The 26,793-nt window shown below is 56.3% G+C and overlaps 3 protein-coding genes across 4 annotated transcripts; all 3 read left to right on the top strand.

Annotated features, from left to right (window-relative positions):
• Positions 1-382: 382 nt before the first annotated feature.
• GGA1 (golgi associated, gamma adaptin ear containing, ARF binding protein 1) lies at positions 383-11,032 on the top strand. The gene is made up of 17 exons (XM_038153626.1): positions 383-692; positions 1,076-1,160; positions 1,461-1,536; positions 2,154-2,252; positions 3,490-3,613; positions 4,086-4,186; positions 5,259-5,339; positions 5,720-5,857; positions 5,996-6,077; positions 6,276-6,383; positions 6,661-6,816; positions 7,584-7,648; positions 7,790-7,968; positions 8,079-8,362; positions 8,584-8,753; positions 8,998-9,108; positions 9,281-11,032. Exons 1-17 carry the CDS (start codon positions 662-664, stop codon positions 9,389-9,391), a joined length of 2,001 nt encoding a protein of 666 aa, XP_038009554.1. The 5' UTR covers positions 383-661; the 3' UTR covers positions 9,392-11,032.
• A 1,193-nt stretch (positions 11,033-12,225) lies between these two features.
• On the top strand, positions 12,226-23,279 carry SH3BP1 (SH3 domain binding protein 1). 2 transcript variants are annotated; one of them, XM_038155563.1, is made up of 18 exons: positions 12,226-13,128; positions 14,856-14,898; positions 16,300-16,404; positions 16,799-16,875; positions 17,544-17,655; positions 17,755-17,831; positions 18,206-18,341; positions 18,976-19,044; positions 19,432-19,522; positions 19,815-19,957; positions 20,055-20,166; positions 20,254-20,335; positions 20,626-20,706; positions 20,814-20,930; positions 21,388-21,479; positions 21,661-21,790; positions 21,947-22,062; positions 22,469-23,279. In XM_038155563.1, the coding sequence occupies exons 1-18, from the start codon at positions 13,067-13,069 to the stop codon at positions 22,798-22,800; spliced, it is 1,977 nt and encodes a 658-aa protein (XP_038011491.1). In that variant the 5' UTR covers positions 12,226-13,066; the 3' UTR covers positions 22,801-23,279. The 2 variants fall into 2 exon arrangements, with proteins under 2 accessions (XP_038011491.1, XP_038011492.1); XM_038155564.1 differs by having other exon boundaries at positions 16,280-16,404.
• Positions 23,280-24,115: 836 nt separating this feature from the next.
• Positions 24,116-26,547, top strand: LOC119708744 (pyridoxal phosphatase). The gene is made up of 2 exons (XM_038155509.1): positions 24,116-24,731; positions 24,985-26,547. The coding sequence occupies exons 1-2, from the start codon at positions 24,155-24,157 to the stop codon at positions 25,308-25,310; spliced, it is 903 nt and encodes a 300-aa protein (XP_038011437.1). The 5' UTR covers positions 24,116-24,154; the 3' UTR covers positions 25,311-26,547.
• Positions 26,548-26,793: the final 246 nt, after the last annotated feature.

Raw genomic sequence — 26,793 nt, 5'->3', positions numbered from 1 at the left:
CCAGGCAGAAGGGCCAGGCCAGGCGCTGCCAGAAGATCAGCTGCTATTTAAAGTATAGTGCAGGGGACCGCACGGGCTGCAATTTATATTTATATTTATATTTTTATTTTTATTTTTATTTTATTTTTATTTTTATTTTTATTTATTTATTACTGGCCCACACCCGACCCCGGCTCGACCGCTGGGCGCGCACCGCGCAGGCGCCGCGCGCGGCGGGCCCGTGTCCTTTCAAAGGACACGCCGCTGGCCGCCCGCCGGAAGTGCCCGTTCTCCATGCCGGAAGTGGCTTCACCTGCCAGTAACGCGGCTTCTTCCGGGAGGGGCCGGCTGGCCCGGTTTCCGCGCGGCCGCTGCTTTCCGGCGCCCCGCCCCGCCCCGCGCTCGCTTGCCCGCTGTGTCCTTCTCCGGGAGGACCTTCCGCTTCCTTCCGCTTCCTCCCGCCTCCCGCGCCTTTCCCTGCCCCTGCGCGGTGAGCTCATGGTGCCGCGGGGGTGCGGGCCGGCAGGGGGCGCGCTGGCAGCGGAGCGGCGCTCTGCACGGCCGGCTTCCGGCTCTCTGTGGCCAGAGCGCTCGGGACTCTCCATGGCGCGGCCGCGCCGGGCCCGGCGGGAGGGCGGCGGCGGAGCGGCGCTGCCCCGGTGAGGAGCCGCGGGCCGCCGACATGGAGCCCGAGACGCTGGAGGCGCGCATCAGTGAGTGCGGCTGCGACCACCGCTCCCCTCGCCATGGGGCGGGGAGGGCGCGGCGTGGGGGGCGCCGGGGTGTGAGGGAGCGGCGCTGGGGGTCGCGCCTGGTGGCCGAGGCTGCGGGCGCACCCGGGGGGCGGCGGTGAGACCCCAGGGCCGAGCCGGAGGCAGGGGTACGGTGGATCAGCAGGGAGGAGGGGGCGAGAGTTGGTGCACAGGGCTGCCGTGGGAAGGGGAGAGTGGACATGAGTGTGTTTCTCCCGCCATGCCGTCCCCTGCTGCTGCACCCGCTGGAGTTGGCAGGGAGGGAGTGGGATCAATGATGTCCCTGCACAGAGTGGGTGCCTGTTGGGTTTTTCTTCTCACCGTCCCCCTCCTCCTGCCCGCAGACAAAGCCACGAACCCCCTGAACAAGGACCTGGACTGGGATGGTATCAATGCATTCTGTGAGCAGCTCAATAAGGAGCTAGAGGGGTAAGTGCTTTGTCCTTTCCCTAGGCTTCTCCAGGTCACAGGCCTGGTTATGATTTCCCACCCAGCAAAATCCAGCGGGATTGTCCCAAGAGCTGAATAGGCATGAAAGCCCTCAAGCTGGGGGGTAGGTGGGGGGTCCGCTAATGCAAGGTTCCCTTCAGATTTTGAGGTGTCTTAGTGCCTTATCAGCATCTTCAACTTGCAACATGCTTTTCAACTGTGGATTCCCGGACAGAAATGCAGGTACCAGACATTTTGTCAATAACCAGCGAGCTTTTCTTTTCTTCTCACTCCTTCCAGTCCTCCACTTGCCACCCGGCTTCTTGCCCACAAGATCCAGTCTCCACAGGAATGGGAAGCTATCCAGGCCCTCGCGGTAAGGGCATCTGCCGGCTGGTAGAACTAGATGGAGGGGCAGGGCATGGAGATGCTCCAGTTTGACTGGAGGAGCATGGGAAGCTTTGAATTCCTTCTGAGAAAGCCCTGGAGCACCTGGGCCCTTGGGTGGGAGAGGGACTGAAGTTGGTTCCACAAGTCCGGAGAGGTTACTTGGAAAGGTTTTGTTCCTAGAAGGATCATAGCCTGTTGAAGTTGAATAGGAAGCTTTTTGGCTTTTTGTTGTGGTGGACCTTGGCAGTGCTGTGTTAATGGTTGGACTGTTTGATCTTGATGGTATTTTCCAACCTAAAGGACTAAATGATTCTTAATCGTGTTGTGGATCCATACTTTGAAACCCTGGTGTTTGTGACCTCCCTAAGGGTAACCCTTTGGATGGGCTGTTGAACCATGTCTGCAAAAACTGGCCCCAAAGACGAGAATCTTTCTTCCCTGTGGGAGGGAGCTTGACCACCTGGGAGAGAACAGGGGATGTCCCTTTGTGCTGCTGTGACAGTAGCCACAGGCTCTGTACCTGGTGAGGGGGAAGCAGGAAGGAGCTGGCTCCTGATCCTGCTGCTGACTCCATGCTAGGACTCACCTGGCCCCTCTCCCCAGGTGCTGGAGTCCTGCATGAAGAGTTGTGGCAAACGCTTCCACGATGAGGTGGGCAAATTCCGCTTCCTCAACGAGCTCATCAAGGTGGTGTCCCCTAAGGTGGGTCTCACGGCATCGTGCTGGAAGGGACTGGTGCCTGGTGGCAGGAGGGCTTTGGGAAGAAGTGGTGGCTGAGAAAAAAGGTCAGACACCCACGGGGATGTGAGCAAAATAGGACAGTGTTAGTAGGAGATCTAGTCCTTGTTTCCCGGTGAGTTTTCTGGTGGGAAGTGAGTTTTCACCCCTCTGTTTCAGGCTGATTTTTGTTGTAGGAAGCTGAGGGCCAACTGGACATGGTGCAGCCAGCACTTGTGAGACTACTGAGCTCATGTGCGTGCCTCGAGTCACCTTCCCTGCATCCCTGTCGAGCTCTGTCTGTGCTGCATGTGTTCAGGAACCTCCCCCAGCCTCGACAGGACCATGTCTCTCTGGGGTGTCCCAACCTGATTGAGACACTCTTGGAAGGCAAGCCCAGGCTTGGTCAGTGGTGTTCTGGCGAGTCCATCTGAAGGACCAAGTCAGTGCCTGCTCCTCTGCTGATGCTGCTGTTCCTGCAGCGGAACAAGCTGTGCGGCTCCCCCGTTTCAGTCAAGGCAGTGAACACCAGCAAGTGTAGAGTTAAGGGAACACAGGCTACATATGACTAAGGAAAACCTTTCTCTGCCAGTCACAGCTTGTGATCTGTGATGATGAATAGCCCTGGACAGTGACAGCAGCATCCTAAAGTTCTCTTGCTTGACACTGTAGAGTATGTCCTCTGCCTTAAGCCACTTGTTTCTGGTGGCACATGCACTGTTTCTGCCACCAGTGATGGCAGTGTTTCTGCCATCAAACCCATGTGAAAAGGCTGAAAGATGATTGCATGGCGCCTGCTGGGTGCTGGTCAGCTGGGGCTCACCTTGCTCGGGGCCCTGCCTCAGAGACCATTACCCACATCCCTCTCCCAGCCCTGCTGTCCCCTCATTCCTGAAGGGCTGCCTTGCTGAGCAGCTTCTTTTCATGGGACCCTTCCCTTCACAAGGTGACAGGAGACCTGCCTGAGCCTTCCCACCTGTCCCTGTGTGTCGCTGAGGAGCTGCTGCTGCAGCGTTTCTCACACCTCTTGTTTTTCCTGTGATGGAAACCAGGCACAGCATAGGATGTGTTGCAAGGCCCTCATGAGCTTTCCTGCTTGCTTCCTCTTTCCTCCTTCTGCCATTGGGAACGGTCTCTACTTCTCCTGGGAGGGTAAGGAGAGGAAGGCCAGACTTGCAGCGGCTCAGATCAGCTTCATGCCTCCTCTTTTCTCTTCCTCTAGTATCTTGGCAGCCGGACATCAGAAAAAGTGAAGTCAAAGATCCTGGAGCTGATGTACAGCTGGACATTAGGGCTGCCTCATGAGGTGAAGATATCTGAAGCCTACCAGATGCTGAAGAAACAAGGTGAGAGGCAGTGGTCTGGAAGGGGCAGTGGACAGATGGTTTTGCCCTCCTTCATTTTTTGTCTGGGAAAAATCTGAAACAAGCTCTCCCTTCCCTCTGCCCCGACCCAGGGCATCCATCAGTCTGACTCACCACCAGGGTCAGGAGACAGCAGGTGCCTTGGGGCTCCTGGCTGAGCAGAGGGAGTTGCTGGGTTGGAGGGCACATCTGCTTACTCACATGGGAGATGGGGCACTGGAAAGGTCTGGGGCTGAAGGGCTGCAAGTACTTTGGCAGTATATGCTGGAGTTTTCTAAGAGAGGATATTAATGGGGAACGGAAACACAATCCAGGATCTTCTGTAACAGGAGCTAACCCACACACCCTCAGTCCCAGTACCAGCTGGATTTGGTGGGCCATCAGGGAAAAAAGACCTGAGTGGCAGTGCCATCCCTGCGTGGGTGAGTCCTCCTGATCTCTCCTTCTACTGCAGGGATTGTGAAGTGTGACCCCAAACTTCCTGATGACACTTCTTTCCCACCACCTCCTCCTCGACCCAAGAACGTCATCTTTGATGATGAAGAAAAATCCAAGGTAAGGGCTCTGTGCAAGCAGTGGGACAGTATCATCATCTTCCTGCTCCATTACCTTATGGTCTCCTGATGTGGGAGAGTCAAGGTCCCTGCTGCACATGCTGTCCTTCAGAAAATGCATCACAGGAATGCTGAGGGCCTGTTCCAAAATCATGAGAAAGAAAACATCCAGAGGGGTGGGGCATGTGGGTCTGTGTGACCTTTGGAGCACTTAGCTGCAGGATGGTGCAAAGGGTGAGGCGCTGACATTGGCCCAAGCAGATTTGGGGAGGTTTGCTGCTGTGAGCTCGCTAGACTTTGGAGTTACCTGGCCATGAGGTTTAAATCTCAGCCCCAGATGCTCCTGCTGTTATCTCTTCCCCACCCCCAGCACTGCAATCTGCTTATTGCCCAACCACTTATAGCCACCTGGACCCATCCCGTGTTGTCTTTCCATCAGAATTGTGTCACCACTCAGGCAAACCTCTGCAGTATCAGTGCTGATACATTTAAGCAAGTATTGGGCTCTTCTGGGTCTAGTTTTGCAGCAGGAGTATGTTGCCAGTTTGCTGCAAGGGATATAGTTTGCCTCCATGGCTCAGAGTCTGAAAATGAGGATTTGTAGATGGGCAGTGGGACTGTTCACTGACTATGGAGAGGGAGAGGAAGCGGGAGCTCTCTCTCTTCACCAGCAAAGAGGCATGTGAAGAGGTGCAGGGAGGAGTCCATTACAATGCCATGGCAATTCTTGCATAAACCAGGCTCTCTTCCTGTCTCAGTGCTGCTGCGCTCCAGACTCTCCATGGTGGGTAATGGGCAGGCCGGAGCAGATTTTGAATGCAGGGGATCTTCAGGGAAAGACCTAGCTTGCTTAACCAGAACTACAACAGGAAAAAGAAAGCCAGTTGTACTTCTCTCTCTGGTCTCTGATAGCCCACAGGCTTCTGTGGCTGGGCTTTCTAAAGGGTTGGAGTTGTCCACTGCCTCTGCCAGATACAGGTTTGGGATGGGGGCAGCTATTGGCTCTAGCGTTGCAGGAGTGACTCTGGCTGCCATCCCTCAGCTTGGGCTCAGAAGTACCTTCTATTTTGCAGACGCTGGCTCGCCTCCTGAAAAGTTCCCATCCTGAGGATCTCCGGGCTGCCAACAAGCTCATCAAGGAGATGGTTCAGGAGGTATGACAGGGGAAGAGGGGAGCTGGGGGGGTCATGGTCTGGGTGGTGATGGCTGGCACCAAAGGAGGACTGGCTTTGTGACCTCATGCAGACGTATGGAGCTTCTGCCCAAAATTTGGGTGCAGCAGCTGTGAAAGTGTCCTTGCGTGAGTTCTGCCATCCCCTGGCTACTTGGAGGAATGGCTCTGAGTGCATTCTGTGGCCCGAGCCCTGCTGCAGCACTAGATCTACAGCAATTCCATCCCTGTCTGGCATGTTCCTGCCCAGAGATGACCTGGAGTTTTCCCCTGGAGTGGGAGCTGTTTTGAGGGCAGTGTTGGCTGGTCTGGCCTTCCTCCTCTCCAAGTGAGGACATCCTTCCCCATGTGCTTCCCCTCCAGGACCAAAAGCGCATGGAGAAGATCTCCAGGAGGGTGAATGCCATTGAGGAGGTGAACAACAACGTGAAGCTGCTGACAGAGATGGTGACAAACTACAGCAAGGGGGAGACAACGGAAAGCAATGAGGACCTAATGAAGGTGAAGAAAGGCTAATCCTTGGGATTAGCAGAAATGGGGTGACCCTTATCCCCTCATCCTCCTGCCTGTTTTGCACATCCAGCTGAGCATCCTGCTACTCAGGATGCTCACCTCATTACTGTTTCTCTGCTCCCCCAGGAGCTGTATCAGCGCTGTGAGCGCATGAGGCCCATGCTTTTCCGGCTCGCCAGTGACACAGAAGACAATGATGAAGCTCTAGGTAAACATATCTGACCTTTCTCATTCCTGCTGAGACTGCCCTGGAGGTGCCATTGTACCCTGGTGCAGCCTGCAGCAACAATGGTGAAAACGCTCTCTGCAGTAGTTTTGTTTGCAGCAACTTGGGCCTTGCTTGGGAGAAACAGACAGACTTAGAGTATAAAAGTTACTCTCTTCACTCTTTCACACTTATTTTCAGCGGAGATTCTGCAAGCCAATGACAATCTGACCCAGGTGATCAATCTCTACAAGCAGCTTGTACGGGGAGAAGAGATCAATGGGGAGACGGTGGCCAGTCCCCTTCGAGGTGAGGAGACTTGAAGAGTGGGGACAGGAAGGTCGAGCAGAGGGACCCTGTTGCTGGTTTCCTGCAGAGTAAGAGAGGACTGAGAGAAGTGGAAAGGGGAAACCTGCGGGAGCTTAGAGTGGGGCTGGTGAGATAAGGAAATGGCTTGTGGATGTGACTGGTGCATGAAGAAAGGGAACTGGAAGGGAGAGCAATGGGTGTGAGGAAGGATGGGAGCTAGGCCTCACCACGTTGCATAAGGACTGCATAACGTTTTCAGATTCTTTTCTTTTTGCAGGCAGCACCTCAGCACTTCTAGATCTGTCTGGCCTGGAGCTTCCAGCAACATGCCCTTCCTACCCAGCCTTGCCCACCCTTTCAGGTGGCTCAGCAGTCCCTGTGCCTGACCAAGCTGGCTATGTCTCCTTGCTGGATGATGAACTCATGTCTTTAGGTGAGAAACCCAGAGCAAAAACTCTTCATTCTTTGACTCTGGATAGTTCTTCTTCTGCAGGTGCATGAATAAGAGAGAGATCTGGTAGAAGTGAATAATGAAAGACAAAGAGGTTCCTTCATTTAGTGTGAGGGAGAGGAGGGAAGGACTCTTCTACAATTCTGAACTTCAGTCCCATGGTGTTTTCCTGGCTAGTCAGAGAGAGCCCTTAGGGATGTGCCCACTGATTTGTTTTGGGTAAACTGACCTGGCAGGTAAATCAATAGTGAGGCAATGGCCATCCCCAGATGGGATCACACAGCTGGGTCGCCCCCAGCTCCTCCTGTTTTCCGCTTGCTCTTGAAGTCATGAACTGACAACAGATGCACGGGACTTCCAGAACTGTTCACGTGAAATCATCTGAGGTGCTAATCCTAGAAGGCTTTGAAGTCCTGCTTTGCACAATGAAGTGTCTGTTTCCTAAGTCAAGTGCTTTTGAGTACAACAGCATCAAGTAGAAAACCTGGTCAGTCAGATTGGTCAGCTCAGTGGCAATCATTTTTCTGCCGATTGCAGTGAAAACAACTATAAATGAAGCAGTCTGGACAGAAAAAAGCCACTGTCACCTCCTGGCTCTCCCCCATGTAAGGATGGGGGCCAGAGATGGAGTTGCCATTGGCAACTGCATTGGCAGTTCTGCCCTGCTGCTTCTGTGTCTTACTCAGGCCATATTTAATGCTCTTACTGATTTGGTTGGTAAGCTTCATGTTTGCTTATACTCCTGGCAGGCCTGAATGACCCAGCACCACATCCTGTCCAGGCCGGTGATAGCAGTGGCTGGAACAGCTTCCAGGTAATGCACTGGGAGCTAGGGCAGAGGGTGGGGAGGGTGGTAAAAGCCCCCTCAAATGAAGGTGGGGAAACATGCCACATCTGATGGTTGGTGCTGATACGCAACCCTGCTTTGGGGCTCTCCTGCATGCTCTTTTCACAGTCCTCAGACAGCAATGAGCTCAGTATCACCCCTATCATGGCAACAGCACCAGTCAAAGCAGATGCTGGTGCATCCTCCCCGAAACCATCTCCTAGCAGCAGTGGCCTGGATGACCTGGACCTCCTGGGCAAGACACTGCTGCAGCAGTCTTTGCCTCCAGAATCTCAACAAGTGCGATGGTAAGCACTTGGTAGTGCAGTCTGGCATCTCTCACCATTGTTTCTGTTTCTGGGGTGCTGGACAGCATTTCAATGTCCTGTTTCACTCCTCCATCTCTCTCCCCCTGTAGGGAAAAGCAGCAACCACCCCCTCGGCTCACCCTGAGGGATCTGCAGAACAGGAGCAGCTCTGGCACCGCAGCCCACAATCCCAGTGCTCTGCCTGTACTCCAGAGTATTTCCCCTAACCCCTCGCTGCCTCTGACCTCAGAGCTGCCTGTCCCTGCTACACTTCCGAAAGCTGCCACCACACCAGCAGGAAGTACTGCAGTGCCACCACGGCCTCCTGCCACTGCACTGCCCCAGGAGATCTCGCTGGCCAACATCACTGTGCCTCTGGAGTCAATCAAACCCAGTGAGCCGGGGAAAAAGAGGGGGGCAGGTGTGGGGGGATTAAACCCTGCACACATGGAAGGGAAGAATGTGAATAAACTTCTTGCTTGTTGGATTTTGTGGAGGCTGAAGAGGAATGGTGTCTCTGTGACTTGTATGGAGTTAGGGTGATGGGGAAAGGTGCTGTCAGGCCACCTGACTGACTGACTGACTGACTGCTGCATGTCTCTGCCTTTCCCACAGGCAGCATCCTCCCTGTGACAGTGTATGATCAGCATGGCTTCCGTGTCCTCTTCCACTTTGCTAAGGATGCCCTGCCTGAGAGGCCTGATGTGCTTGTGGTGGTGATTTCTATGCTCAGCACGGCCCCGCAGCCCATCCGCAATATTGTCTTTCAGTCTGCCGTCCCCAAGGTGAGACAGCTGCTGGAGCTGAGGTCCCAAACTGGGCCAAAGCATGATTCTACTTCTGCAGGAAAAACATGGTGGATGGAGAGAGCTCTGTGGGCATGGGAGCAAATTCTGTTACTTTCAGATTAGCACAATGTTTTTTTTCTTTGACTAGGCAGCGGAAGCTTCCCAAGTACAGGAGCAGGGCTTCTGGCTGCCAAGTCACTCTCAGGAATGTCGTCACTCTCTTCCCTCACTCTCTCCCTAGATAATGAAGGTGAAGCTACAGCCTCCCTCAGGCACGGAGCTGCCAGCGTTCAATCCCATCGTCCACCCCAGTGCCATCACTCAAGTCCTGCTGCTCGCTAACCCACAGAAGGTAACAGCATTGTCCCTGGGGCACAAACAGGAGCTGGTCTTGGTACTTAGGCAAAGCCTCACTACCCTATCCCTGCTCCCTCTACTCAGCAGCATCTGAGATGCAAATGGTTTGTGCCTCATGCCTTTCTTCCCCTTCTTCTGACTGCTCATCCTTTTTCTCCCATCTCCAGGAGAAAGTGAGGCTACGGTACAAACTGACCTTCACCATGGGAGAGCAAACCTACAACGAAATTGGGGACGTGGACCAGTTTCCCCCACCAGAATCCTGGGGAAACCTCTAGGGCCACATGTTGCAGGCACTACACTGCAGATTCCTTGGGAAGCCAACCCTGTGGGGCTGGAGCAGCCAGAGGAAATGGGAGGGTGGGTGGGGGCTGGTGCTCACACTCTATTCTCCAGATGGCCGGGCAAGGGCCAGAGGGAGCATGCCTCAAGGAGGAGAGCAGAGATGCCAGGAGATGTTAATCTCACAGGACTAGAAGTGGAGTGGAAAGCTTCATGTGTGTGAACAGTTGCCTTCCCTGCTCTTCTGAAGATGACACTCCCTCCCCAGTCTGTCCAGCTTCTCTTCTAACCCTGCTTTCCTGCTTTAGGTGCATAGGGGAACAAGGATGGGGAGCTTTAACAACCTCAGCCCAGGGCAAGGCCTAGCAAAGGAAGATCCTTTTCCTTGTCTGCCCCCTGCACACTTCTCAGCCCTTCAGCTACTTCGTGCTCTATGGTGCTTTCTCTTGTCCCCCTTGCCCCCTCCTTAGAGCTGGGCCCCAGTGATTCCATCTGGTGGGATCACACTGGAGCTGATGAGGAATAGGGCTGAGCAGAGCCTAGGTTCTCTCCAGCACTAGAGAGCAGACAGCTGTCTTTGCTTTGGTGGGGGGGGAGTCAGAGGGAGTGATCATCACCTATCTCTGTCCTAGCTGCTTACAGAGCTGTTCATGAGAGGTGGGGCCTCGGGGGCTGGAATGGGCTTGCTCTGTGCCTTCCCAGCGCCTTCAGCTGGCGTTCTGAACCCCTACACCAGGGAAGCCTACACCGTTCCCACAGGATTTATCATAGCAAGCTTTGGGAACGGTGGCCAGAGAGGGGCATGCTGTGGGGGTTGAGACTGCCTGCAGCCTCCTGGCAGATGGGGAGAGGAAGCAGCAGTGAGACTTCCTTTCCCCAGCTGAGCTGGAGAGCTCAATGGGGCAGGGGCGTTTTCTCAGCTCTTCTGTGTCCTCTCGCAGAGGGGTGAGTGATGGGCTGGGAGTTGGGGGGACATGGGAGCCCAGCTCATCCCCACAAAGCTCTGCACTGGGGTGTGGGGGGGTTCAGCTGTGCCTTGTGCACCTTTGCTGCAGCTGAGGGCAGGCCTGGCTCCCTGTGGCGGGGAGGGGGCTTACCCCAGCCGCCTGATCACTGTGACACAAGAGCTGGGATCTGCAGGCACAGAGGAGACCAAGGGTAGCACATCCCAAGCAATCCCCAATCCCATGGGATTTAGGACCATGGAAGCTGCTTCCCATCCCTAAGCTGGTTTGGAGAAGGCCTGATCATAAAAAGCAGAGGCAAGCTGTGCTCTGCATTGGCTTGCCAGAGGTAGAAGGAAGCCTGTGTGAGATGGAGAGGAGCAGGGTGCCTCGCACTCCTGGCTCGGGCAGCGAAAGTGATGTGTCTCAGAGCTGGGCACAGCAAGCAGTAAAGGGGAGGGGGAAGCAAGGTCTTTATGCTGGGATTCTCCTGTCTTACTTCCCTTTCCCATCTCTTCAGGGTTTTGTATGGGTTTTTTCTTTGCAGATCTTGTTTGGTTCTTGAATAGACTTGTATATATTTTCAGTGCAAAATTCTGTAAATGGAAGAAAACAAACAAACATTTAAAACCAGACGCCCGGCGCGAAGAATCTGCTGTATTTATGGGAAATAAAGAGTTCTTTCCTGATCTTGCTCGTCTGTCTTTTGGCCCAAGGAATGCATTTTTCCCCTTATTTTCCCGTACCCCTGAGGAGTTTATCTGCATCCTGCCCCTTCAGTCCTGTAGTTCATCCTTCAGTCACTCAGGGCCTTGCCATAATGATTTCCCTGCTCCCATGAGCAGGGATGGTGGAATTCCCCCGGCAGTTCTCAATTCCTTTTTTGAGAGCAGTCACTTCCAGGCTGTGAACTGGGTGCCGCCCACTTCCCTCGTGCCCCATGGAGCGACAGTGGGCAGGAATCTGTGCCTGACAGCCCACGGGAAGCAGGGCTTGAGCTCACTCCCATGCCCCACATGACTGCAGCTTCACCACTGCTGGTAGCAGCACTTGGAAGCAGCTCCACAAGGCAGTTTTATTTCAGGAGTTCAAGGAGGAGGATTTCCTCTGACAAGCAGCAGCCCAGGGCTGGGAGCAGCTCTGATACTGCATATAAGAAATGGCCTAGGCACCCCTTGATGCAGCCAGTGAGGATCTGGGGGGCCTTTGCTACATCTTTGCAACAGGTGCTTGAAGAAACTGCCTGTTAGGAGCACCCAGGGCTTGATGGTAGGGGATCAGATGTGCTCTGCCGCAGGTTGAGAACGGCCTGGTGTTTTGGGCAGGGAGAGAGTGGTGCTCTGTCACTCCACAACCACTTGAAAACAGCTGCCAGCACCACTTTGCTATACAGTAACTGGAGACCTGACCCTTGCCAAGAAGCACAGCCTAGCAGCCCTCAAATTTTTGCTCCTCTGGCTTTAGGGCACACATGGAGTGGCCCTTGTGCCTCGTTTTCCTTTGCTCTTGCCTCTTCTGCCCACGAGCTGACCGCTTCTCATTTTGGCTTGGCTTGCAGCTTCCTTTGCTAGCCATGTAACCCAGCCAACAGCAACCTCTGTCCTCTCTTAGTGCAGGTGAAAAGTCCTATCTGAGGGTAGCCAGAAATAAGGCGACATACACATCTCATAGAGTGTACGCCAAAAGTCGTGGTGGTGTGAAGTGGATGTTTTTCGACAAAAAGAGAAAAGGAAAAAAAAAAAAAGAATATGAACTCTGGTGCAGCTCTGCAGAGAGCAGGCAACAGCTGAGCCTGAGAACCGGGAGTTTGCGGTTCCCGTGCAACTGCGGGTGCTGCTGCCCTGCTCGGAGGAGCTCTTCTGGCGGGGGGAGGGACCTCCCGAAGGCACAAGGCAGCAGCCGTCGGCCGCAGCTTTGTGGTGGCTCCGGGGAGCCTCAGCGACAGCAGGGAGGGAGAGCAGATAGAGGGGTGCAGGGCTGCCTTTGCTGCTTGTGCTTTGCTGCTTTTGTCACAACAAGGCGGTTTGTCGCAGGGGAAGAGGGTGGAGCGGCACCCGTAAGCACGGAGAGGTGCCTGAGGAGTGCTGGCAGGGTTGGGTGACCAGGCAGGGCAGGGTGTGCATCAGAGGCCGCGTATGAACTGCACAGCAGCTGGCACCGGCCCGGGCTGCCCCGCGGCACAGCTGGTGGTGGGCACGGCAAGGAAGGGAACCACCCCAGCTGAGACAGAGCAAGAAAGAGCGTGGGCCCTTCACTCGGGCTCGGCAGCGGCATGTGCTTGTCCTGCCTTGTTATGTGTGTGCTGTAATAAAATTTCCCCTTTAAGGCTGGGCTGAAGTTATTTTTACTTGCGGGCTGGTGACAGGAACACAGAACGGAGCAGGAGCTCTGAACTGTTCTTACCTGATCTGCGGCGGAGGGGCGGACAGAGGAGGAAGGAAGCTCAGAAAAGGAGAGGGAGCGAGAGAACGAAGCTCAAGGGAGGGGAAAAGAAAGCAGGCAGGGCATCCCTTGGGAGGGACTAGGGAGGGGACCAGCTGGGGAAACTGAAAAAGAGGGAACGAGGGAGAGAAGAAGAGGAGTAAGGAGGGTCAGGTCCTCCGGGAAAAGCAAAGTGGCTCCGGGGAGAAGAGGGGCTGCAGGCATCCGATGCCAAGCATTACCGAGGGGAGCTGAGCGGGTACAGCCAAGCACAGCAGCTTGTGTGATCTCCTCCTGACTCTCAAGATGATGAAAAGACAGTTTAATCGAATGCGCCAGCAGCTGTCCCATCCCAACGCCACCATTAGGTAAGGACTTCTCCACTATCAGCACTGGAGGGAGCGGGATGCACGTCCTCGGGGGCTTGTGCTGGGGCTGGTGGCCTGGGAAAAGGGGAAAGCGGGGGAAAACCTTTAGGGTTTAGAGCATCTTCAGCATAAGCTGAGGGGCATTGGGAAGGCTGCATTGGTGCTGCTCAGCAGTGAATGATCCTCAAGCCTGGCTACCTCTCCCAGGGCCCACATTCCTGCATTCACCAGGAAACAGGACTTTCCCAAGCTTGGCTTTGCCAGGATGTGGGGCAGTGGGCTATGGGGAGGGACCTTCCAGCCACGTGCCCCTGGCTGTGCAATGACCAGGAGGGCCGGGACCTGCCCTCCCTGCTGAGTCTGGGGTACCCCACAGGAGCCAAATGCCCTGCATAGCTCTAGCCAGCCCAGAATGCCCTTTGAGGAGAGAACCAGGGGTCCTCAGATGGACCCATGGAGCACTTAGAGCTTCACGCAAAACCCTCTGTCCCTGTTCTACCTCTGCCATTTCCTTCTTTTTCTCTTTGGCTTTCCAAAGCTCTCCCCTTGCAAAACCCAGAACTGAAATTACACGGCTGGGCCCTCCCTGCCCAACCCCCTCACTCCCTTTCCTACTGCCACCTCTGCAGGTTCCTAGCTCTGGGTGGCTAAGGGGGACCAAGCGTGTCTCCTGAGCCACTGAGATCCTTCAGCCAGCCCAGCAAATTAACCACAAGGAAGCAAGTCCTATATGCTGGTGGCCACTTGCTCTCCTTGCATTCCTTGGAAGGGAGCATGATGCCCCTTCCCATCTCTCTTCCCTCAAGATTTCATCCATGTCAGATACATCTCCCTTTTGCTTCATGTCAGGCGGGCAAGCCTCAAGCACGTTGTGAAGTCCAAAAGCAAGCTCTTCACCTGCTGAGGAGCCTCTCCTCTATGGACCATGACCTCACGTGATCTTGCTTGCCTTCAACCAAACCACCCATGTTTCCTGCAGCATCCTTGTCCCACACTGGCTTTGGCAGGCAATGAAAAGAGAGAAATGTGAACTGGGGAAAAAGCAGCAGCAGATGGAAATCAAACGGGGTTCCTGGGACATAGCAATGATCGCAGGCTGCGAAGCAAGGCTTCCTCTACAGGAGGCATCAGGGAGGTTTTAGGGTCATGGTGGCTAGTGGGTTTTGAATTTGGTTTTGAGCAGAACCACAAAAAGCTGGGTTTGTGTAGGCATTTCTGGAGGGGCTGGTGTTGGTCTTGGACCCCAGTTTGATCACAAGGATACCCTTGATCCCACACCAGTGGCCCCACCGCTACTTACTACCCAGACCTGCAAAGAAGTGTACCAGACTGCAGCATCACTGCCCTGGATTCACCTTCAGGGGAGAGATGGGGCAGTCAGGGGCGGTAAACTTCCTGCTCCTGTTGTGGCCCTGCTAAGCGCTCTGACTCCAAAAACATAGGTCACATCTGGACTTTTTGACTGAGGTGCACTGAACTGAAAACCCTGTCTGATGGGGTGTCCACCAGCCAGCAAAGTTGGCTCCCTTGCCCTTCTCCTGCTGTTCTTGTCCTCCCAGGCTCGTTCTACCCACAGCCTTGTATCTGATGGCCCAGGCTATAGCCTGTGTCTCCTGCTCCCAGGAGCCCAAAGAGAGGCGGGTAGGATGCATAAGGACCTGCCTTCCCAAAGAAGCTGGGCGGAGGTCATCCCCATTCGCTTATGGTTCCTTCTCCTTCCTCTGCAGAGCCCAAGAAGCAACTGAGCTCCTGTCAGAAGATTTGCTGCAGGTGAGGTGTGGGCTGGGCCAGCAGGCGTGTGTCTGCTTGTGCCTGGGCGTGGGAACCTGCCCCACTCCTGCCTGCCACTTGCCCTGCCAGCACGTCCAAGTCAAGGGGCTGGGATCTGCCCGCGTGCCAGAGGGTGATTTCAGGACCATGGTGTTAAGGGATTGGCAGGCTCCTGCTACCAGGAACGGCTTTCCCAGCTGCTCACAGAGGCATGAATCCTGACCAGTTGTGCTCCCTTTTCACTAGACCAGGTGCTCCGGGCTGTGGCAGGATGCTGGGCAGGTGTCCTGGTTTGACACTGGCCAAATGCCATGTACCCACGAAAGTTGCTCACTCATCCTCTCCTGCCACAGCTGGGCAGAGGAGAGAAAAATTTAATGAAGGCTTCATGAGTTAAGGACCAGGAGAAAACACTCCAAGGGCAAAACAGGCTTGAGTTAGAGGTACAAAGTGAATGTATTGCTAACAAAATCAGAGGAGGATAATGAGAAGCAAAATTAGCCCTTAAAACCACCTTTTCTTCTCCCAGCCCTTCCCACCTTCCCACTGACAGTGCAGGGGACAGGGCGTGGGGGTTTTTGTCAGTTCATCACCTGAGATCTTCTTCCGCTGCTGAGGAAGAGGAGTCCTTCTGCTATTCTGCTGCACCATGGGGTCCCTCCCACGGGTGACCTGAGTTCTCTGTGAGCTGCTACAGCCTGGCTCCAAATCCCTCAAGCAGCAGTCCTCCCAAAACTGCTGCAGCATGGGTCACTCTTCCATGGGGTACAGTCCTCCAAGGACAGGCTGCTCCAGCCTGGAAGTAGAAGCCCTCTCTCCACCGGGTCTCCCACTGAATCACAGCCTCCTCCCACTCCAGCGTCAGCACCTCCCTCAAGGGCTGTGGGTGGATCTCTGTCCCTGTGTGGATCCCTATGGGCTGCAGGGGCAGAGCTGGTTCTCCATGGTCTCGCCATGGTCTGCAGAGCAATCTCAGCTCCAGTGCCTGGATCACCTCCTCCCCTCCTTCTCCACTGACCTTGGTATCTCCATGTTGTTTCCCTCACATGTTCTCGCCTCCTTCTCTTCTCTGGCTAGGAAAAAAATGTGTCTCCACTTTGTTTTGATTTTCTTCTTAAATGTGTTTTCACAGAGGCATTACCACTATCTCTAATTGGCCCAGGCTTGGCCAGCAGCGTGTCCATCTTCAGAGCCGTCAGGGATTGGCTCTGACAGACATGGTGGAAGCTTCTGGCAGTTTCTCACAGAAGCCACCTCCATGGCTCCCCCTGCTACCAAAAACCAGCCCATACAAACCAACACAGCAGGCCATCCTCGCCCAGAGCTGGGTAGTGGGGAAATGGCCTCGAGGTGCCCATGGCTGACAAAATGGTTTCCCCAGTCCCATTTTTCTGCCCGCAGATTGAGCAGAGGATTGAGCCAGCCAAGCGAGCAGCTCACAGTGTGTCCAAGAGGCTCCAAGCCTGCCTGCAGGGACAGTGTGGCTCCGAGATGGACAAACGAGTGGTGAGAAAAATCTTCCCACCACAGTCTGTGCTCACCCCAGCTCTGTCCCTTGCCAAAACCAGGAATGTCAGGACCCTGCTTTGCCAGGTTTGCTGAAGGGTGGCCCAAAGCTATGCCAAGCCCAGGTCCCATTGTCAGCAGTGGCCTCCAGCAGTGGTCTCCAGCATGTGCCTGGGATGAGCAGAGCAGGGCAACCTTCTCAATCATCACTAATTTAGGACAATCCTGAGAGACAGTGTCTTTCTATTGAATAACCCTCCAAAGCCCTTGCTGTCTATGTTCCTTCCCAAACCCCCATGAACTCTGGCACCCATGGTGCCCTGTGGTGAGGAGCACCACAGTGTGGCCAGGCACAGTGGTGTCACTTCTCTCCCAAATCCTTGGCTCTGTGCAGAAGAAGCTGCCCTTGATGGCTCTGTCCATGGCGATGGCTGAGAGCTTCAAGGAACTGGACACAGAGTCCAGCCTTGGGTAAGTACTGGTGGGAAGAAGTGCCAGAGTGACCCTAAAAGATGCCAGATCCCGGCAGTGACACTGTCTTGGCTCAGGGGCTGCCATGGCTCAAACCATGTCCCCATGTTGCTGTTCGTTTGGGACTCCCGGGGGGCTCCTAAGCTGTATGTTCACTGGCAGCAGCGGGCAGGCAAGGAGACTCCACACGGCTTCTGAGGGTGCTGATTAGATGAGGGTTTATTGGGGTCCCACCCCCGGGAGCAGCATGATTTCTGAGGGGGAAGGGGGAGGGGAGAGAGGGAGAACCTAAGGAGAAAAGGGGCCAAGAGGGAATCTGGTCTCCTCCGCACGGCTTAAGAGGGAGATTCAAAGTGGGCGCGGAATAAGGCTTGGGCCAATGGGATTACAGATACACGATACTACAGGGGAGGATCACAGCTTGGAATAAACCGAACATTTTCGAGGGGCGAGACAGAGCACACCATTTAACTAAAACGCAACACCACATCCCCAAAGCAAACACTGGTGTTGCACTGGGAGAAGGGACAGCCAGCACCTTCAGCCTCCGATTGCACAGTAGGGCCGGGGGCTGGCTCAGGGTCCCACGTGGGTACAGGTACAGTGGGATGTTGGTCACAGAGGGGCATGGCTCCAGCCCACAGTCATTTCATCTCTGTCCCACACAGGAAAGCCCTGGAGATGGGTTGCTGCATACAGAGCTCACTGGCCAAAATCGTGGCTGAGTTTGAGATTGCCCTGGAGCACTACGTCCTGCAGCCGCTCAACAAGCTCAGTGAGGTAGTCCTGGCTGCTCTACTGGCTCCACTTTCCAATCTTATACCACTCCTTTCTGTCTCCCCAGGCCTTCCCCGCTCACTCTGGCCCTCTCTCCCCCAGGAGGAGCTCCCCACCATCCTGAAGCGCAAGAAGACCCTCCAGAAGTTGATTTCTGACTGGAACACAATCAAGAGCCGGTATGGGGCACACTGCAGCCCTGAGGGCCCAGGACATATAGAGCACAGCCCCCAGAGAGGTTGGAGGAGAGAGGAGGATAATAGCCCTGGAGACTCAATTTCCAATAGCTCTTCAGGAGCACCCAGCTAGCTCCTCTGTAGGTGCATCCTGCTCTGGGCTCACATGCTGATTCCACAGCACCAGAGAGAAGGGCAGCTCTGCTGCTAAAGGCAGTAATGTGCCCTAGTGCTGCTTGGGACACTGAGATTACCTCATTCCAACTCTTGCCAGGGGTAGCCCTTGCCATGCCAGATTTCTCTGAAAGTCTGAACACCAGTTCTACCCAACATTCCTGGCACTGAGACCATAAATGAGCCTCTTTCCCACTCCAAAGGCTGAACCAGGCTGCCAAGAGTTCCAGTAACAGCACTGGGGCTGGTGCTGGCCCAGGGGCATCTTCTGCTGGCAACAAACTGGAGATCTTGAAGGAAGAAGAGGAGGAGGTGAAGAGGAAGGTGGAGCAGTGCAAGGTGAGATGGTCACTTGCTCTCCCCTATGGATCAGCTCCAGGGCTGCAGACCTGCTCCCCTCCACCAGTCTTGTCCGAGGTGACCCCATGCTGGGATGGACTGCAGCCAGCCAGCATGCCCTGCCCTCTGCAAGCAGATGAGCCCCTCAAGCAGAAATCAGGAGATGGCCCAAGCCCTGGGAAGAAAAAGAGTAAAGGAATTCAAAGTGCAAGCTGCTGCAGAGAGGAGGGTCCAGGGGCTAAATCAGGGACCATATGGGGTCCCCTCAGGCTGGAAAACAGCTGAGCTAGGATCTGTCATGGGTGGCAGGGAAGTTTCACATCAGCTTTCTCCACTTCTGCCCTGTGTCTCTGAAAAGCCCAGCACCTCGTCTGGCGGAGCTTGTGAGATCACTGGAGCTGAAGGTGCAGAGGCCTCTTGTTCCTGAGCCACTTTTGCCAGGACTTTGATTATGGGGCAGGTTGCTGCCACTACCCAAACACAACTAATGGAAGCAAGGAGAAAGCCCCACTCCCCCCAGAGGCCCTGTCTAGACCACTCACAGACCAGATGAAGTGGCTTCATGAAGGTATCTTCTCTTCCTTGGGTGCTAGGGAGGGGATGGAAAATTGCTGTTCTTTGTCTCCCTTCCCAGGATGAGTACATGGCTGACCTCTACCACTTCTCCACCAAAGAGGACATCTACGCCAGCTACTTCATCAAAGTAAGTCCTCTGTCTCACTTCTCCCCAGTGTGTGAATGTCAGCTGCAACATGTCTGAGCCCAGCCTTGCCCCCATCCACACCAAGTGCCCCCAAGCAGCGCAGGGGACAGATCAAGGCATCAGCAGATGCCTATAGCTAGCCTTTCTCCAGCCACTGCAGGTTAATGCCACCACTAGCACTAAGTGCAAACAAGCAGCTTGTCCTGAAGATACCCCTCTCCAATTTGCCCTCTACCCCTTACTACAGACCCATGGACCCCAGGTGGGCTCCCCTTGCAGCTCCCTCTTTGCCCTGTCTTCGTGTGGGTGCAATGTCCTGGGAATGGGCACCTCTCCAAGAGGGGCTGGTGCCAACTGAATGCTGTTTGCCTGTCCCCTGTCTGGCAGCTATTGGAAATCCAAGCCCAGTACCACCGGCAGTCACTGGAATCTCTGGACTCAGCTCTAGCAGAGCTGAGGGAAAGCCACAGACAGACAGGTACCCTCTGGCTCTCCACGCAGCCTGGCAAGGGCTGCAGCTGAGCCTGGGGATACAAGTGTGGCCAGCAAAGCTGGAAAAGGCTAATTTTCCCTCCCTACACCTGCTGCTGCTAGCATGTTGGGCCGGTAGGTCGGGGACTGCAGCTTGACATGGGCTGGGGATGCTGCCTGTCCTGCCTCTGCCTGTAGCCAGCCAAGTTCAGCTTGGAGCGGGATGTTGCCATGGCCAAATGCTGGATGGCCCCAGGGATGGCCCACCATCCCTTTTGACATTTTCCTTCCTCTTCCAGAGCCTTCCTTCACAACAGACACCCCAGTGGCAGGGTACTATGGTGTGTCCCTAGAGACACACCTCAAGAGCTTGGGCCGGGAGATTGCGCTTCCTATTGAAGCCTGTGTCATGATGTTGTTGGCTTCTGGCATGAAGGAGGAGGTATGGAGTGCTCCAGACCCCCTCATCACCTTTCTTCCCCCAGATGCACTCGTCCCAAACTCAAAATGCACCCCTTCCCTCTTCATCCCATCCCCAGGGACTCTTCCGGCTGGCAGCAGGCGCCTCAGTGCTGAGGAAGCTGAAAAGCAGCTTGGCCAGCGGCTCCAATGCCCTGGAGGAGTTTTACTCAGACCCCCATGCTGTGGCTGGTGAGTGCCAGCAAGGCAGGGTGGGGAGACATGATTGGGCAGTCCCTGCCCTCCCTCAGCTGCCAGCAGCTCCCCCTCTCCTCCCAGGTGCACTGAAATCCTACCTGCGGGAGCTGCCCCAGCCTTTGATGACCTTTGAACTCTATGATGAATGGGTCAAAGTGGCCAGGTGGGTCCAGTCATTGGGGTGGAAATCCCTGGCAGGTCTCAAAAAGCCCCCAGTCAACCCCCTCCATCCCTCCCGGCACTTGGAGCAGGGGTGCTCTGTCTCACTTGGGGAGATACAGACACAGAGCCTCCGTGGATGCCTGCCTTCACTGCCCAGTAAAGCAGGACATCTCCGTCTCCCGGGCTATGGCCTGCACAGAGCAGCCAACACTGGCCTTCCTCCTTGTCCGCTGTGTCCCCCTCTGCCACGGGGAACAGGCTGAGCTCTCTGGTCCTCCTTCTCTCTCACAGCTTAAAGGACATTGACAGTCGTGTGCAGAGCCTGCGAGATACCTGCAGCCGCCTGCCCCAGGACAGCTACAACAATCTCAGGTGTTCTGTCGGAACAGGGCTTCTTCAGCCCCCAGCAATCACCAGGGGTAGCCATTCCCTCCTCAAATCCCTACCTACTAAACTCCTGCCCTCCTTTCGCCCCACAGGTATCTGATCAAGTTTTTAGCCAAGCTGGCTGAACACCAGGAGGTGAATAAAATGACCCCCAGCAACATTGCCATTGTGCTGGGCCCAAACCTGCTGTGGTCGCAGCAGAGCACAGGGTAAGGTCTGGTTTGAAGGGGTGGGAGGCAGCTCCCTAGGCCCAGCTGGGGTTCCCTGTAGGCAAACGCCATGGCAAAGGCTGATCCAGCAGCCTTCAGGCTGGTCTAAAGCACTTACACCTCTTCTATCCTCAAGTCCTTGTCCCTTGTTCCCATGCTCCCCAGGTTGCATGTCCCCTCACCAAGCACATGTCCTCTTAGCCACTCTGCAAAGTAGTAAAGGAGGGGACCGAGACCCAAAGCAGTTGTGACAAGGGTGGCTTTCAACACCACTGGTCTCCAACACCAAACCAGGATTCCCAGGACAGGGAAAAAGCCCATCACCCATGTTGCCATGGCCCTTGGCTGGGCTGCTTTCCCTTCAGACCCTGACCCCTGTGGAATGAACGCAAAAACCCATTTGGGGTTAATACCCCCAAACCCTTTTTCTGATGCCTCCCCCACCCCTGTCTCTCAGAGACCCCATGCAACTGGACTTGGCCTCGGTCTCCTCCATCCAGGTTGTGGTGGAAGCCCTCATCCAGAACGTGGACACTCTCTTCCCTGGAGGTAGGGCCAGGGTATCGCTTGGTGGGCCACAGCAGAGAGTGACAGGGAGAGGAAGGGAAAGGAATGTTTCTCCATCTCCAGGAGGAGAGAAGCAGGAGGCTGCTCTGGCTCTCTGCTGTGGGGTCATTGCTCTGGGGTGCAAGTGTTTCCTTACAGGATCTCCTCCTTTCTCTTCACCCAGAGGTAGACTTCAATGTCTCAGGCATGTTCATGCCACCCACAAACACCGGACTTTCCAAGGCTGTCCCAGAGGAAGAGCCAACTCCTGCGACCCCTCCAGCCAGCACCCCCACCCTTTTGGATGGAGAGGTGTAAGTCTGATGGGAGCTAGAGGCTCTGGCTGTCCCAGCTCTCCCATGTCCTCCCTCCATCCCACCCCACACCAGGGCCATACCCTCACAGGCAAGGTGCCTCAGCCAGGACCACCATGCCCAACCAAAGCCTGACTTGCCTCGTTCTCTGCACAGCACCTGCAGGGATCCCGAGGCCAGGTCCCAGCCGGCATCCCCAGGACTGCCCAGGACATCTCCTGAAGCTGCAGGGCCATCAGCTCCAGTGATGACTGACAACACCACCCGCAAAGGTTAGGGTGCCCCGAATGCTTGGGAAATTTCACCCCCGCAGTGCCACCTCCTGTGGTTTAGTCATCATACTGCTGTTCCCCACACAAGTGGGCACTGGGGATGTCCCTGTGGGAAAGGCCTCTGGCCAGGGCAGCATGGCCAGGATCCAGCCAAGATGGGGCCGTGGGATGGATGAAGCATGTCCTCCAGTGTTGGGTTGAACACCTCTGGTAAAGAGGTGTCAAAGCTCATGGCCCTTTGTGAAAGGAAGAGGGAACAGCCTGCAGAAAAGTTGGTGTGCGCTTGTGTCTTGAGGACAGGAGCTGGGCAAGGGGCAGTTTGTCCGACCACCTGCCTGCAGCCCCCTCTGCCCTTCGGAGAGACCCCAGTCGAGAGAAGTCCAGCCCACCTCAGCTTTCTTTTCAGGCAAACGCCCAGCTCCGGCCCGACCAGCAATGCCACCACCGCCTGTGGCGCAGCCCCGGAGCACAGCTCCTGCCCAGGCAGCCAGCCCCAAAGCCCTGCCACGACGGACAGCGCCCAGCCGAGCCCCCTCCGTCCCACCGCCGCTCCCTCCGCAGCCAGCACCCCGCCACAGCCGAGATGCCCCACCATCCCCCAAGCCTTCCAGTGGTGAGGCTGACACAGCGGCTGCCATGGACTGTGTGCCAGGAACCACAGAGAAGGGGCAGCCACTTCCTGCAGGAGGAAGCCCCCTGGCCACATCAGCCCCAGAAGGACAGCCCACAGAGAACTGAACAGGGTGAGAGGCATGGAGTAATCATAGGTTGGGGAGATGGGATCTGGCACCTCTCTGGGACCCAGCAGACACTGTGGAAATGCCGGGGTGGCCTGAGGGATAGCATCTCTCCGTCCTCCACCTTGTTCCCTTGGCTCACACCACCTAGCATGCTTTGCCTGCCTTCTCTTGCTCCCCCGTCTGGGTCTCCACCTCCCCACACTACCACTTCCCTGTCAGAGCCCAGCCACCAGATCCCTGCCCAGATCCCTGCCCTGATCCCCGCCCAGATCCCCCACTGCAGGCCCAGACACTGCTTGCAGCTTTTGGGCCAGCGTGGGCAGCTTGGCCCCATGGGCCATTCGCGGACGTTCAGCCACGATCCCAGCCCCATTTTGCCTTAAAATGCATTGCCCCAGGAACGCACAGATGGATATATATAAATATAGATGTACATATATATATATATATATATATATATATATACACACACATATATTTGGAGTGCATGTTCTATTAGGCTGAGGGAGCTGGGGTTGTTCAGCCCGTAGAAAAGGAGGCTCAGGGGTGACCTGATCACTCTCTACAACCCCCTGAAAGGAGGCCGTAGCTACGTGCGGATCGGCCTCTTCTCCCAGACAACGAGAGCACATAGTCACAAGCTGCACCGGGGGAGGTTTAGGTGGGACAGTAGGAGGAACTTTTTCACAGGCAGTGATAAGACACGGGAATGGGCTGCCCAGGGAGGAGCTGGAGTCACCATCCCTGGGGGTGTTTCAGGAAAGGCTGGATGCGGCACTCACTGCCACGCTCTGGCTGACATAGTTCGGTCTTAGGCCGGACTCGATGTCAGGCGGCTTTTCCAGCCTAAGTGCTTCTGTTGACATTTCGCCAATATTTGCGAAGCTGGTGTCAAAGCGGCAGGCCGGTGTGAGCAGGGAACAGTCTGAAGTGCCGGAGGGCGCAGTCGGGGGGGCAGCGGGGCGGGAAGGAGGCGGGAGCGCGGGCGGCGCGCGGGCCCGGCGGAGACGCGGGCCGGGCCGCAATGGCGGCCGCGCTGCCTCGGGCCCGCCGGCCGGCAGGGGGCGCTCCGCGGCTGCGCGGACTCGGCGGGGGGCGCGGGCCGGGCGCGGCGGCTCCAGCCAATGGGCAGCGGCCCGGGCCCGGCCCCGCCCCCTCTGCGCCGCGGTCACTTTGGGGGCCGGCCCTCGGCCCGGCCCTGCCCCTGCGAGCGTCAGGGCCTCCCATTGGTGGCGGTGGGGAGGCGGGGGGCGGTGATTGGCTGCGCGGCGGGGCGGGGCGCGGCGGGGGGCGGTGATTGGCTGCGCGGCGGGGCGGGGCGGCCGGCGGGCGGCGGCGGCGGCGGCGGCGGCATGGCGAGCTGCCGGCGGCTGAGCGGCGCGGGGCTGCGGGAGGTGCTGGGCCCGGCGCAGGGGCTGCTCTTCGACTGCGACGGCGTCCTGTGGGCGGGCGAGCGCGCCGTGCCCGGCGCCCCCGAGCTGCTGGAGCGGCTGCGGCGCAGCGGCAAGGCCGCCCTTTTCGTCAGCAATAACAGCCGCCGCTCGGTGGCCGAGCTGGAGCGGCGTTTCAGCCGTCTCGGCTTTCGCGGCGTGCGCGCCGAGCACGTCTTCAGCTCCGCGCTCTGCTCCGCGCTCTTCCTCCGCCAGCGCCTCCTCGGCGGCGGCGGGAACGGGAGCGGGGCCGGCCGCGTCTTCGTGCTGGGCGGCGAGGGGCTGCGCGGCGAGGTGCGCGACGCCGGGCTGCGCCTGGCGGGCGAGGGCGAGCCGGCTCCCGGCGAGCCGGTGCGCGCCGTCCTGGTGGGCTACGACGACCAGTTCACCTTCGCCAAGCTGGCGCAGGCCTGCGGCTACCTGCGCGACCCGCAGTGCCTGCTGGTGGCCACCGACCCCGACCCCTGGCACCCGCTGAGCGACGGCCAGCGCACTCCCGGTGAGCCTGCGCCCCGTCCCGCGCCGCCCGGGGGGGAAGGGGCTGGTGGCGGGGGTGGCCGCGGGTGGGGCTCGCTGTCCCAGGTGAGGGCGAGGCGGTTCCCTGAGCGGCAGGACGAGCAGAGATGCTTTGGCACGTCCCTGCCAGCTCCCGAAGCAGGGCTGCCGGCATCCCGCTTGCCTGTCCTGCGGCGGGACCCGGGGTGCTGAGCTTCCCGCGGCTACTTCTCTTCCTCCTCCTTCCCTCCCTGCAGGGACTGGCAGCCTCACAGCCGCAGTGGAAACGGCTTCGGGCCGCAAGGCGCTGGTGGTGGGGAAGCCCAACACGTACATGTTCGATTGCATCGTGGAGCGTTTTGGTGTCGACCCATCCCGCACCCTCATGGTGGGAGACCGTCTGGAGACAGACATCCTCTTCGGCAAGAACTGCGGCCTTGCCACCATTCTCACCCTGACAGGCGTGTCGCGCCTGGAAGAGGCGCAGGCCTACATGGCCAGCGACAGCGCCGCTGCCAAGGATCTGGTGCCCAATTACTACGTGGACAGTATTGCAGACTTGATACCAGGCCTGGATGAGTAACAGTTTGTACATGTGAGGGCAGAGGGGTCAGGTTCCCCATCCCAGATCTCCATCTGTTCCCATTTCTCTCTCACTGCCCTATTCCTTCAATTCCCGGTTTCTTCACATGCCAACATCCTTCTTTGGGGGCAAAATGGGAAGGGGATTGGCAGGAGGGGACAGGTGTCAAGTTGACTCCTTTCTGCTGAGAGCTATCCATGATGGACAGAGTCCTTGTCTCCCTCATTGCCAGCCGCCAGCATCTTTTGGAGAGAGCTGGAGGCCTTGAGGCTGCTGGTGGGGGGGATGGTGTGTGGCAGGGGGAGTCAAATCGGTATCTGTGTGGCCTCTCCAGGGGTTTGGGACTGGCTGCTTTAGTGTTATTTTTCCCTTGGATAACCAGTGGCGGCCTTTTACTGCTGTCCTTTGACTTGTAACTCTTTACATCTGAGCAGCATCTCTGCAGTCCTTGTGGTAACCTCCTCCTTGCCAGGGGATTGGCTGGCACTGTCACCCACCTGGTGTCTATCAGTGCCAGGGCATGTGGAAGGAGTGTGCCAGACCTCTGGAATAATGAATAAGAGCATCTCTGCCTCCCACAAGTGAAAAAGAGCATTGCCTCATCTCTTGTCTCCCCTGTTCCTTAGAGATGTTTCCCCCACTACCCCCCTGCCCCGACCCAGTTAATAACTGTGCCATTGTCCATCTGAAGGACAGAAGAGACCAGTTGGAGGGTTTTTTCCTGTGCCAAACAGACAAGCTGTGACTGCACAGTGGGTCTGCAGTTGTACCTTGTTTTTAAGCACCTTTTCTGAAGGGGCTTTTGAAGGACAGAGGGCTCCTAGACCATGACAACACAGCACTAGTGAACTGTATGACTCTCCCTGGTTGCCCCTTCTCAGTTGGATTTTGTCATAGTACAGTGAGAGAAAAGTGCTGATGGGGGTCTGTGCTCCAGCTGCCGCTGTGCAGGTGAGATGGTGATGGTGTTGTCACTGCTGTGAATGTGTCACAGTCCTCAAAATCATTCCTTGCTGCTTTGTCTTTCTATGTTTTTTTTTTAATTTCTTGATCTAATTTATCAAACTTATTTATTGTTCAAATATTGTCTTATTTGTATAAATTATGCTGACTGGTTGCACCAAGGGGACAGAAGGGAGTGCCTTTGGGCATCCCTTCCTGTCCATGTCCCATGTTGATGTTCTTACACTCACTGTGTCTCTGTATATAATAAAGTGTGAGCATAGGCTGGAAATTACCTCTTTTTTGTCACTTATGGTCCCATCGAGATGAAACTGCCCTAGGTATCTTTGAGCCCTCACAGGTGAGGACATGGCAGGACCTTTCCTCACTCAAGGGGGTGCTGCTGGGTAGACAAGACAGCTGGGTAGTGTCTTTGAGCTGCCCTTTGCTGGATCACTGGTGCCTCAGCAGCGGGTGGAGGTAGCTGGCGGGGCTGTGCTGTAGAGTGCAGGGTCCAGTCAGGTCACCTGGAGCAGTGAGC

The sequence above is a fragment of the Motacilla alba genome, chromosome 1A (assembly GCF_015832195.1).
Source record: "Motacilla alba alba isolate MOTALB_02 chromosome 1A, Motacilla_alba_V1.0_pri, whole genome shotgun sequence".
NCBI lineage: Eukaryota > Metazoa > Chordata > Aves > Passeriformes > Motacillidae > Motacilla > Motacilla alba.
Note: the sequence above shows the minus strand (reverse complement) of the source record. Positions and strands in the feature narration are given on the sequence as shown.